This window comes from Paramisgurnus dabryanus, chromosome 4, assembly GCF_030506205.2.
Source record: "Paramisgurnus dabryanus chromosome 4, PD_genome_1.1, whole genome shotgun sequence".
Lineage (NCBI taxonomy): Eukaryota > Metazoa > Chordata > Actinopteri > Cypriniformes > Cobitidae > Paramisgurnus > Paramisgurnus dabryanus.
This window is the reverse complement of record NC_133340.1, coordinates 44088334-44099299: the sequence shown is the minus strand read 5'-3', so window position 1 is coordinate 44099299 and position 10966 is coordinate 44088334. Positions and strand designations below refer to the sequence as shown.

At 37.6% G+C, this 10966-nt stretch overlaps 2 protein-coding genes across 2 annotated transcripts; one reads left to right on the top strand and one right to left on the bottom strand.

The window, feature by feature from the left end:
• Window positions 1-637: 637 nt before the first annotated feature.
• rpl9 (ribosomal protein L9) lies at window positions 638-4211 on the bottom strand. Its single transcript, XM_065254728.2, has 8 exons — window positions 4141-4211; window positions 3592-3638; window positions 3322-3437; window positions 3125-3220; window positions 2865-2997; window positions 2000-2080; window positions 1243-1361; window positions 638-798 (listed from the first exon to the last, which is right to left on the bottom strand). The coding sequence occupies exons 2-7, from the start codon at window positions 3635-3637 to the stop codon at window positions 1255-1257; spliced, it is 579 nt and encodes a 192-aa protein (XP_065110800.1). The 5' UTR covers window position 3638; window positions 4141-4211; the 3' UTR covers window positions 638-798; window positions 1243-1254.
• A 221-nt stretch (window positions 4212-4432) lies between these two features.
• On the top strand, window positions 4433-10000 carry lias (lipoic acid synthetase). The gene is made up of 11 exons (XM_065254731.2): window positions 4433-4565; window positions 4801-4973; window positions 7716-7809; window positions 8022-8102; window positions 8183-8339; window positions 8438-8495; window positions 8587-8715; window positions 9271-9416; window positions 9499-9569; window positions 9656-9767; window positions 9869-10000. The coding sequence occupies exons 1-11, from the start codon at window positions 4476-4478 to the stop codon at window positions 9934-9936; spliced, it is 1179 nt and encodes a 392-aa protein (XP_065110803.1). The 5' UTR covers window positions 4433-4475; the 3' UTR covers window positions 9937-10000.
• The last annotated feature ends 966 nt before the right edge of the window (window positions 10001-10966 follow it).

The window sequence follows — 10966 nt, the reverse complement described above, 5'->3', positions numbered from 1 at the left end:
TTCTTGGATATCTGTAAAACATCTAGATTGATACTTATTAGTATCATTGTTGTTTAAGTGTCTCCTTTGTGTACTTAAAATAAACAATAACAGCATATACTTTACCAGATGCATAAGTCTATGTTTCACAAATTGACAATAAACAGATTTTGATACTAGCTATTTGAAAAAATCTGCATATCACTGTAGCATATCAGCATTTCCTCTGCTAGAGGTTATAGCAATATCCATTTAAGTTCAAGTCAAGCTTTACTTGCAACTCCTTTAAACGTTTAGATGAGAGTAATGAGCAACAGTAAATATAATCTTTCAAGTAAATCTTTTATAATGCCACCTTTGCATCTAAAAGGTCACTATTGAAAATTGTACGTCACAGGATCCAGTTATTTCCTGCTATCAGAGTGCCAAGCCAATTATGCATATCAAATATAAGCTAAAATGTGGTAAGTTGATAATGCAGAGGACATTTTAAATGTCAATAAAAATACAGGATACATTTGGATTACAGCAAAATATGAAATTATCAGACATAATGCAATTTACACTCCTTTTATTCATTGCACTACCAAGTTTTCAAACTGTCCAATCTTGACATTATAAAGCCAACCCCAAAAAAATAAAACTCAAGACCGGTGTGTGTGGATGAAAAAGATGTTCGCCTTTATTGACAGATTTTACAGAGACCAATTCAGTCCTCCTGCTGTTCCACCACTGTGCCCTTCTCACTGACATAAATCCCATCCAGAAACTTCCGGATGTCCTTCTTTCTCACAGTGGTGGCCTGCTGGATCAGGGCAGCTGATGAGAAAAATCAAAAAGAGAAGTCAAGAAGCATGTTGATTCAGCACCTAAGAACACAACTCATGTGGTATGAGCAGTGTTAGACACATCAGTCATGTAACATGCACACCAAGTCAGTGGTTATAGCTGTGAACAAAAAAGCCTTGTTAGTGATCATGCTTTGGTGAATCTGTGAATGTGCAATCAACCCCTACAGAGATGAAATGTAGTAAAAGCATAATGAAATACTTTTTTAGAAGACAGTGATGGAGTGAATCAAAAACATCCTGCATTGTTAAAAGGGTTATGCACTTTGGCAAACATGATTTGACAGATTGTCAGTGAGTGAAAAAGAAATGGAAACAAATAGTGACAATGACACAAAGCAGGAGAAGTTGGTGCATAAAAAGACAGAAGGCGAAGGTGGCGGTTTCTGTCCTCGAGCGACGATCTCATTCTGACCTCACGTGTTCTCTATGACTCCTGCTCCAATACAGTTCCCTTCTCAGAGACGTAAATACCATCCAGGAACTTTCTGATATCCTTATTTTTCACTGTGGTTGCCTGCTGGATGAGGGCAGCTGAAACAAAAACGCTGGGAAGGTGAGGCAGGCATGCACACACACACACTAACAACTCGCAAACTCCAAGCTAGTCACAATTACACACACAGCTCCCATACTTAATGCCAGTCTCTCGCTCACACACACCCATCTCCAGTTTTGTACACAGTTTTTTCAATCACAATAAAATACTGTCTAACCAATCACTCTCATATGCAGGAACCCAGGTTAAGCAGCCAAAGGGTGGGACTACAGGATAACAGAGCTAAAGGGGTAACCAAAATTCATACATATTTGTTCAGGTCTAGTGCTGGTTGAGTGAGGGGATAAGGATAAGGTTTTGAAAAGGGATGAATAACTTTCAGCAACAGTCAAGTAAATAAAAATCAACCTTAAATTATCTAAATGTTAGACAAACACCTGGATAAAAAACAGGGGATTCAAAATCTGAAATAACATTAATATTTAAAAGACATTATCGTAAATAATACTTAAAGGAAGAGTTATAAAACAGGCCCACTTAATAAATTCACCAGAAACAAAAATGTAAACGACAAATTCCTAGACTCTGACAATGAAACAAACACTATTACATGGGTTTATAAACATTTGAACCAGGTAAAACTTCACAAGTTGTTACTGAACAAAGTGCTCACCTGAGTTTGACACCAGCTCAATATCATTACCCTCCAGAACCAGCTCGTCTTTCTGGGCAGCTGACACTGCACATGACACACCTAAACACAAAACAAATTTTCATGTTTCTGCCACTTGCAAACAATCTGGAATCAAAACCACTGTCACGAATACCACAGTAGGGCTGTGCGATAGACGGAAATATGCAATTTGCCATAGCAAGCTAAATAATGCACATTGGATAAGCGGTACTGTGGTTTTTTCACTAATATCAATTATGATACAAAAAATTTCTGAAATTTTCTGTAAACAATAAAATATCATCGCCTTAATGCACAGTTGCACACATACGTTACTTTTTGAGGTATTCAGATTAAATCGCTCGTTTACTGCAAAACATTGCTATATGCATATGACGATTACAATATTCCTACTGTTTCGGTATATTTTACCAGCCCTATACCGCAGTATTGTCAGAAAATGATTCAAGCTTTGCAATGGCATTTCATTATTTCAGTTAGGGGTGGCCGATAAATCGCCTGCGATTCTCATGCATCTCTCATCAGTAAAGCCAGTTTTGTGATTAGTAGTAAATCGCCACTTAAAAGCAGGTGATGGAGCGGCATTCACTACACAGAGTCGTATTACACAAAGTCGCTCTGCAAAATTGCATACATTATTGGAGGCGATTTGTCCACGATTAGGAATGTGATTTTGCCTAGCTTCTCAGTGAAATACGGCACTGTGTAGTAAATGCCGCTCCACTTGAAAGCAGGTGATGACAATTTACAACCAATCACGAAACCAGCTTTACTGATTAAAAACGCATGACAATCGCAGGTGATTTATCACCCCTTAATACAGACTTAAAGCCTACATACATACCTGCCCTCATGCGGACACGGCGGATATACTTCTCTCCCAAGAAGTTTCTGATCTCCACCAGAGAGCCAGATTCCTGAATTACCACGTTAATAGGGAAATGGGCATACACAGATCGCATCTTGAATCTGAAGCCCTACAGAAGAAAATAAAAACAGTAAATCACATACCACTCTTTCTACATGTCCAATCATTTTCATTTTGCAATTAAGCATGTTAACAGTCCTTCAAAGGACTGTGTGTGTAGAGCACAGTTAACTTACCAGTGTGACACCTTTGATCATGTTCTGGACGTGACTGCAGATGGTGCGTACTGTGGCCAACTCCTTTCTGTTACCCCACCACTTATCAACACGCAGCTGAAACACACAAATAAACCAATGAGTATACACATATTTGAAGTTGCACTAAATTGTTTGCAACCCATTTAATAATGCATCAGTGTAATGAGACTGCCAACCTTTTTCTGTTTCTTGCCCAGCAGACTGAGCTCCAGGTTAATGTGGTTGAACTCCCGACGAAGGATGCCACGGGGTCCCGACACCATCACTTTGCGCCCCTTGAGGGACACAGTGACTAAAGAAAAAGCAAAGACTTATTAAAATGGTATTGAATAAGAGATAACTAATAATTTCAAATATACACACGAACAGTTAGTGGTGCTTGTAAGTAACGTTAAAGAATCAGTATTATCATCCACACGCACGAGGCCTGAACTAGTTTGACATACCGTTGTCGGGGATGTCCACAGTCTGGCTACTGAGAATGGTCTTCATTCTGAAAAAACGGAACAGGAATATTAACGAAAATTATTCACTTAACATTTATTCTGTCAGTCATTTATTCGCCGACGTTTATGGTCCCTTGCATTATACAAGACAACGGAGTTGTATAACGATATCTCAAACCCGGCTTCAACACGCTTAAGTGGATTGTATTGTGATAGAAGCCATGTCTTTCTACGTTATAAAAATGTATTTAGATATTTTTATACAATAGTTTCTTCATCGCACTGCGAGCTTTACTCAAATATGTTCTTGTACCCAATGAATTATTTGCTTAGTTCGGCCTGTAAAGTGACATGCTAACACGTAAACACTGATCACTCAGACTGCAAAAAATCAAACACCATCGGATTATTCAACCGAAATATAACCGAATATATTTTCATGGACATGTGTACAAAGTCATCGGACACTGGGCAAATACAACAGACTTCAGATATGAGCAGATTGTACTTGATTAAAACGCTTAAGAACAGGGTACGCCATGTTCTTACCTCGCCGATAGAGGAGGAAAGGAAGGAGGAAAGACGTCATGACGTAAAAGTAACTTCTACGTGTTGCGTCATTGCCCGAACTCTAAAGCACGATCAAACGATTACCGACTCTTTGGAAGTTACGGAAAATATATATAATTTAAAGTTGTTTTATATGTATATTTAATATTTTATTTAAAAACAAAATTGTAAACACAGGCCTGATATAACTGATATAAATAACATCCACATAATAGGATTGTCAGTGTTTAAGCGATATTATATAAGTCTGAGTTAATCGATGTCAGAGCAATTGTTGTCAATGACAGGCTCTGGCTGAATCTGGATTTAAAGTCATGGCGTTGATCAACCGGAGTTGTACTGCGGCGGCTCGATATTCCTCTAATCAATTGTTTTTACCATCAAAATGCTTTGAAGTGTCACACGTAAGTGATTTCTTGGCGTATTTTGCCTAACAATACATATACATAACCTTAATGAAGGCTGTACAGGGGTCACTGTATATTTAAATGTGTCTAAAGTTCCCAATTCATCCCCTTCTATCGGCAGCATTTGAGTTTGAGTCTGAACTGAATGATGAGGATCTCACACCCAGTATAAAAGTTTTTAAATTGATTACTGTAAAAGTCACTGTGGAGTGCTTTTGTACTGCTGTTGCAGGTTTACTCTAACAGACTGACATCTGCTGCCAACACATCAGCCACACATACAGAGAAGAAAAAGGAGATTAAAGAAGATGGGCTCAACCTGCAGGACTTTATATCAGGAGAGCTGTCAGAAAAGAGCAAGTGGGAGGAATACAGAGGTAGCTTAAAGAGAGAGAAGGGAGAACGGTAATCATATACATGTATACACCACTCAAATCAATAATGCCCTATAACACTGTAAAGGGGACATTTGCTTCAAAAAAATCATAGCTTCAAAAACACAGGAAAAACTGGACCTTTAAAGGATACCACCACCGTTTTTCAATAGTTTACTATGTTCTTGCCTCAACTTAGACAAATTAATACATACCTTTCTTTTCTTAATGCGTCGACCTCAGCTGAGTAACATCATCACTCCTAACTACTCCCCCTCTCGCTCAAACTTCCATCAATATTACTGCACCCAAGGTTGAAGTGCTGCAAACTACTGTAAGTGCTCTTCTGTCATATAATATAGTTTTCATATTTTATATCCCTATAAAAATTGCTGTGCTACCATACTTACTCATGTAACTACTAATGTAATGTCTTTAAAGGAATAGTCTACCCTTTTCCCATATTAAACTATGTTATTACCTCAACTTAGACAAATTAATACATATCTATCTTTTTTTAGTGCGTGCACTGTACAGCACGTTGTGAATGTGTTAGCATTTAGCCTAGACCCATTCATTCCTATGGTACCAAACAGGGAAGCCACCAAACACTTCCGTGTTTTCCCTATTTAAAGACTGTTACATGAGGAGTTATAGACAAGTTTACGCGCCAAATCGTGGGCGGCGCCATTACTCTACACATATGCATTTCATTTCCGTCGGAAGTGCTTTGCGCAGCGTCTGCCGATGTAAACACAGCAATTTGGGAACACGGTTCTACTACTTTGACTGGAGATTGCGTTACTCTCCGCCACCCGAATTCAGTGCAGAGAACAGGGAGGATAACATAACGACGTGGCCCAGCATAACATACAGCAAGATTTGCTCCTAACTCACTTCGTACAATCCATGGCAATAGATGGAAAAGCAATGGACAATCTGAAATCCTCCGAGGCATGAACTGGATCTGATATTATCATGAACCGAACACTTGTTTATTAATAAACAATGAAAATGTCTCATTGAAATATTTTACATATTCATTACTTTTGCTGGTTGTATGAGACAGCTTTTAGGTGCTGTTTATATGAACGTCTTAACACTGCATCAGCACCGAAAAAATTGAGAGGGAGAGAATAAGATTTGGTTGACTTATTGCGGTTTGGAAAGAAACTGCTTGTTGCAGTACATTTTAAATATAGTGAGTTGTCATGAAACGTTGATGGAGCAGCAAAATGACATGACAAAGTCATTTTTTTTAAATGGTGTTTATTGCGTTTTGGAAAAGAGCTCTTCATATTTAAAATGAACACAAACATATATAACATATTCCATATTAAATAAGCAGAGGTGGACACTACTTGAGTATGTATTTGTATTTTATCAGTGTTTTTCTTTGGAAAACATACATTACAAAGCATATTATCATAATTTTTACTCCACTACATTTCATATTTTCAAGTTTTTGGTTTATAATTAATATTTAAGTACATTGAACATCTAGAATTATTTTTACTTAAGTAAAAAGTACTTACTTTTACTCAAGAAAGTAAAAGTACACATTTTTTATGTAATTAGGTATTAAATACATTTTAATATGCAATATAAAAGGAATACACAGTATGATTATATGCTTTAGAATGTAGTGAACATTTATTAGTAAAGTAAAGTAAAAATATTTCCCAAGACAAACACTCTGATAAAGCACAGATGCCTGGAAAATTTACTCAAGTAGTGTCCGCCTCTGCAAATAAATAATAAGCTGTTTTTACTATATCTCTCTAGGTCCGAGTCGGTATCAGGCTTGCGAAAAACTGTAAACAATGGGGCGCATGGACATTTCCTTTTCGTAGCTGGTTTGTGGTCGTAGCACTCTATCTAACCACTCGTTCAGGTGCTTTCTCGAGTGTTTGCAACCAACTATCGCACACGTCGTTCCCGAACCACTTTTCTTCATGTTATAATTGTTATATCCTCTTTGTCACTGCGATATCAGTGCTTTCTCAGCACAACAGAGCTAGCTAGCAAAACAAACCCAGCCCGCCAGAACGGAAGTGAGTTGCATCGATGGGAGGAGTTTAAGACGTAGAGCGGAAATGGCTCAAAAACTTGTCTATACCAGTAAGTATGGTGCCACAAAATAAAACTTTTTTTGGTACCATAGGAATGAATGGGGCTAGGCTAAATGCTAACACATTCACAACACGCTGTACAGTGCACGCATTGAAAAAAGATAGGGATGTATTAATTCGTCTAGGTTGAGTTAATAACATAGTTTAATATGGCAAAAGGGTAGACTATATCTTTAAATAGGGAAAATATGAAAGTGTTTGGTGGCTTCTAAATTCATCCATGTTTGGATCCTAAGGAATGAATGCGGCTAGGCTAATGATATCACATTTACTACGCGCTGTACAAAGATTAAGTGCACACATTGAAAAAAGATAGGGATGTATTAATTCGTCTAGGTTGAGTTAATAACATAGTAAAATATTGAAAATGGTGGTGGTTTCCTTTAGTATGAACATTGTGAACCATGAAACAGATAACCCAAAAATTCCGTTGACCCAGGGTTTAGAATAACCCAGAGTTGACTATTTAGAGTTAAGTTTGAAAGCCCTTTTGTGTTTACTATAATTTTTTATTTGTATACTTTATATAAATGTAAGAATGATTATTTATGTGTTACATACTTTTCTGTTACTTTAGAGTTTATGTATGCACATTTACTCCATGTATGATTTAAGTTTAACCATCTTTGTCTGTTTTCCAGACTAAGGCTTCCGCCGTGGCTAAAGACAGAAATCCCAATAGGAAAGAACTTCAACAAACTAAAAAGCACGCTCAGAAATCTAAACCTACACACAGTGAGTTTCTGAAAACATGTGAATGCTAGGCCTGACACAATGGCCACAAGTTTATAAGTGTTCAATTTGAGGAATAGTTCACTCCCAAATTAAATTTTTGTTGTTGTTGACATTTACCCACATTCCTGGTGTTCCTGGTGAAGCTGCTGTAATTTTTATGATAGCTATATAGGTGTTACAGGAAGTGTAAAGTGTTGTTACTATAATTACAGGTCTGTGAGGAAGCCAGATGTCCCAATATCGGTGAATGCTGGGGAGGAGGAGAGCATGCTACTGCTACAGCAACCATCATGGTGAGCGCACCGGCAAATAGTTTTACATCCCCAGGAGCAGAGTCCTGATTGACCATCTATGCTTGATCCTCTTCCCATAGTTAATGGGGGACACATGTACACGAGGCTGTAGGTTCTGTTCGGTTAAAACAGCAAGACGCCCTCCTCCCCTTGATCCTGATGAGCCATATAACACAGCCAAAGCCATAGCAGCATGGGGACTGGACTATGTAGTACTCACGTCAGTGGACAGAGATGGTGAGAAAACACAATATACACCAACATGTGCTCCACCCATTAAATTTCTGTATGTATGCCCTAAACAAGCAATTAAATCATTTTATATTGCTGATCAGATATTCCTGATGGTGGGGCTGAGCATTTTGCAAAGACCGTCTCCAACCTTAAAGAGAGGTGTGGAATTTTTTCTGATATAACGTTTGTTCAGGAGGTGTGTGAGTAAAAATGTAATGATTCTGAAAAATGTCCCTGTTGTGTTTCTTAGGAATCCTACTATCTTGGTGGAGTGTTTGACTCCTGATTTTCGTGGTGATCTGGCATCAGTGGAGAAAGTTGCTTTGTCTGGGCTTGATGTTTATGCTCATAATGTAGAGACCGTCAAAGAGTTGCAAAGGTTGGTGCATTTTGATATCAGTCTACTACTGCCAAGTATGTTGTATTCAAGGTAAAGGATCTTGAAACATTTCTGGCATAGTCATAGTTAGATCTGTCATTTTTGGCATATTTGGTAGCTTGTTGATTTAATCATACTGGTTAAGTCCTTTCTTTTAAAGTGATAGGATGGGCCATTACATTCAATAAAAATGATTTGATTATGACATACAGTATGTCTGTGATATATAAAATACAAAGGAGTTTGATGATCTTGAAACTAATATAGTCATAGGGTCTATCACAAGGTCTACAGCATCTATTTAATTCTGTAATTTGTTGTGTCTAACAATGCTGTGTGTAATGTCTAGCAGCACAGTGTTGTGTTATATGGGAGCACAACTTTTGTATGTATTACAGTGAAAAATACAGTCACCACCAGATGGCAGTAATATTGCCTGATCTGGTTTAAGTGAATTAGCAGCAGCATCATAGTTCTCATCTATCGCAATTGTAATCTCAATGGTGTACAAAGCTTGGAGATTTCATTGTGCTCTTCTTAATCTGTGCTCTTAAGGTTTGCACGTGACCCCCGTGCGAACTTCAACCAATCGCTGAGCGTTTTACGTCATGCCAAAAAGGTGAAACCCAGTTTGCTCACCAAAACTTCACTCATGCTGGGGCTCGGAGAGACAGACTCACAGATACATGCTACATTGAATGGTAATGTGCGGTCACACGCTAACTACAGTAGGAATGTAATGCATACCATAGTAGGTAAAATACAGTCATTGTTTTGTTGCAGAATTGAGGGACTCTGGAGTGGACTGCTTAACATTGGGGCAGTACATGCAGCCAACCAAACGTCACCTCAAGGTACAAATACGTTATATGATAATAAGCAAGCTCACCGACTGTCTTATCTTAAAGGCATCCGAATGATTGTGTGACTCTGTTTAAAGGTGGAAGAGTACGTTACTCCTGACAAGTTTGCATATTGGGAGAAAGTTGGCAAGGAGTTGGGCTTCATCTACACAGCCAGCGGTCCACTTGTGCGTTCCTCTTACAAAGCAGGTAACTGTGACCGGAGTGCTTATTTTTAATGTCTGATAAAGGCTTTCATGGTTCACATTATTGGTTTAAACATGGTTTTGTGCTCTTTATTTAATTCCTAGGCGAGTTTTTCTTGAAGAATCTGCTGGAAAAGAGGAAGACTGCAGGGGCAAAAGCAACAGAGGATTAATTTTTAGTGTTGTAAACACTGTAAAGAACAAACATTACAAATAAATTACCCATTTTGGCAGTAACCATTTGTCAACTTAATATTACATTCATTCAGTCATTCATTTAAAAAATAACTATAGACATCCACACCAAATGATCAAGATTTTGAAAAAGTACAGCTGGGGCAATGTTTAAAGTGATTCTGTTTCAATACATGTGTTTAGTTGTTTTAGAAATGTATTTCCAATCAATTTCTAAAACAATATATGATAAGCTTAGATGCAAAACCCTCTTAATTGCGTCTCACATGTTTTCTTGTATATGAGTATTTTTGATCAGACTTAATGTATTCTTAATGTATCATTTGTGATTACTAATCACATATATGAAAACTACAATACTAATTTCTCGCTAGAAATGCAATTAAAAGGTGTAAAAAGTGAAAATTAACATTTATTTACACTAAATTTGTGCTCCAGACGCTTTCTTGGCTGCCATTTTATTTTTTGACCTGGCTCAACCAATCACATTTCCCATGTGCACACACGCATATAATTGTGGGACAGGACAATGGAGTATTTCAGGATTCAGGAAGTAAACCTTACACTGGATTCGGACATGCCTTGATGCCTTTGTGCCTCAGAAGGCAGCAATTTATAGTTTTCGGATGTAGCATAAGTGAAGAGCATTCGCTGACCACCATCCTGCAGATTTTGTATAATGTATATTGCTGAACAGATATTACTGACACAAACTTTGTCCAAAAATATAAAAGCAAACAATGTTTGTTTCTGTTTAACCATGGTTAATTTTTGGTAAAATTTTACTTGAAGGGGTGTTCATCAGACTGACACGACACCTTCATAATCATGACATCACACATGTCGTGAACATGAAGAATATTTTATGCACGTTTATGACAACTGTCATTAAGTGTCCTTCATTTAATTCTGTCATTTTTAATGCAAAGATGACATTGTTTGAGATGTCTTTGTTATGACAACTTGACATGAACCAAAACATCATAACTTGTCGTGACAACTTGACAT

Bases quoted from the DNA above. Each gene is read 5' to 3' on its own strand.
- lias (XM_065254731.2), top strand. From the start codon at position 4,476: ATGGCGTTGATCAACCGGAGTTGTACTGCGGCGGCTCGATATTCCTCT. The intron at 4,974-7,715 runs GTAATCATATAC...TCTGTTTTCCAG, and splicing joins AAGAGAGAGAAGGGAGAACG to ACTAAGGCTTCCGCCGTGGC. The intron at 9,417-9,498 runs GTAATGTGCGGT...GTTTTGTTGCAG, and splicing joins GATACATGCTACATTGAATG to AATTGAGGGACTCTGGAGTG.
- rpl9 (XM_065254728.2), bottom strand. From the start codon at position 3,637: ATGAAGACCATTCTCAGTAGCCAGACTGTGGACATCCCCGACAACG. The intron at 2,998-3,124 runs GTAAGTTAACTG...TTTCTTCTGTAG, and splicing joins TGATCAAAGGTGTCACACTG to GGCTTCAGATTCAAGATGCG. The intron at 1,362-1,999 runs GTGAGCACTTTG...TTTTTGTTTCAG, and splicing joins TGAGCTGGTGTCAAACTCAG to CTGCCCTCATCCAGCAGGCA.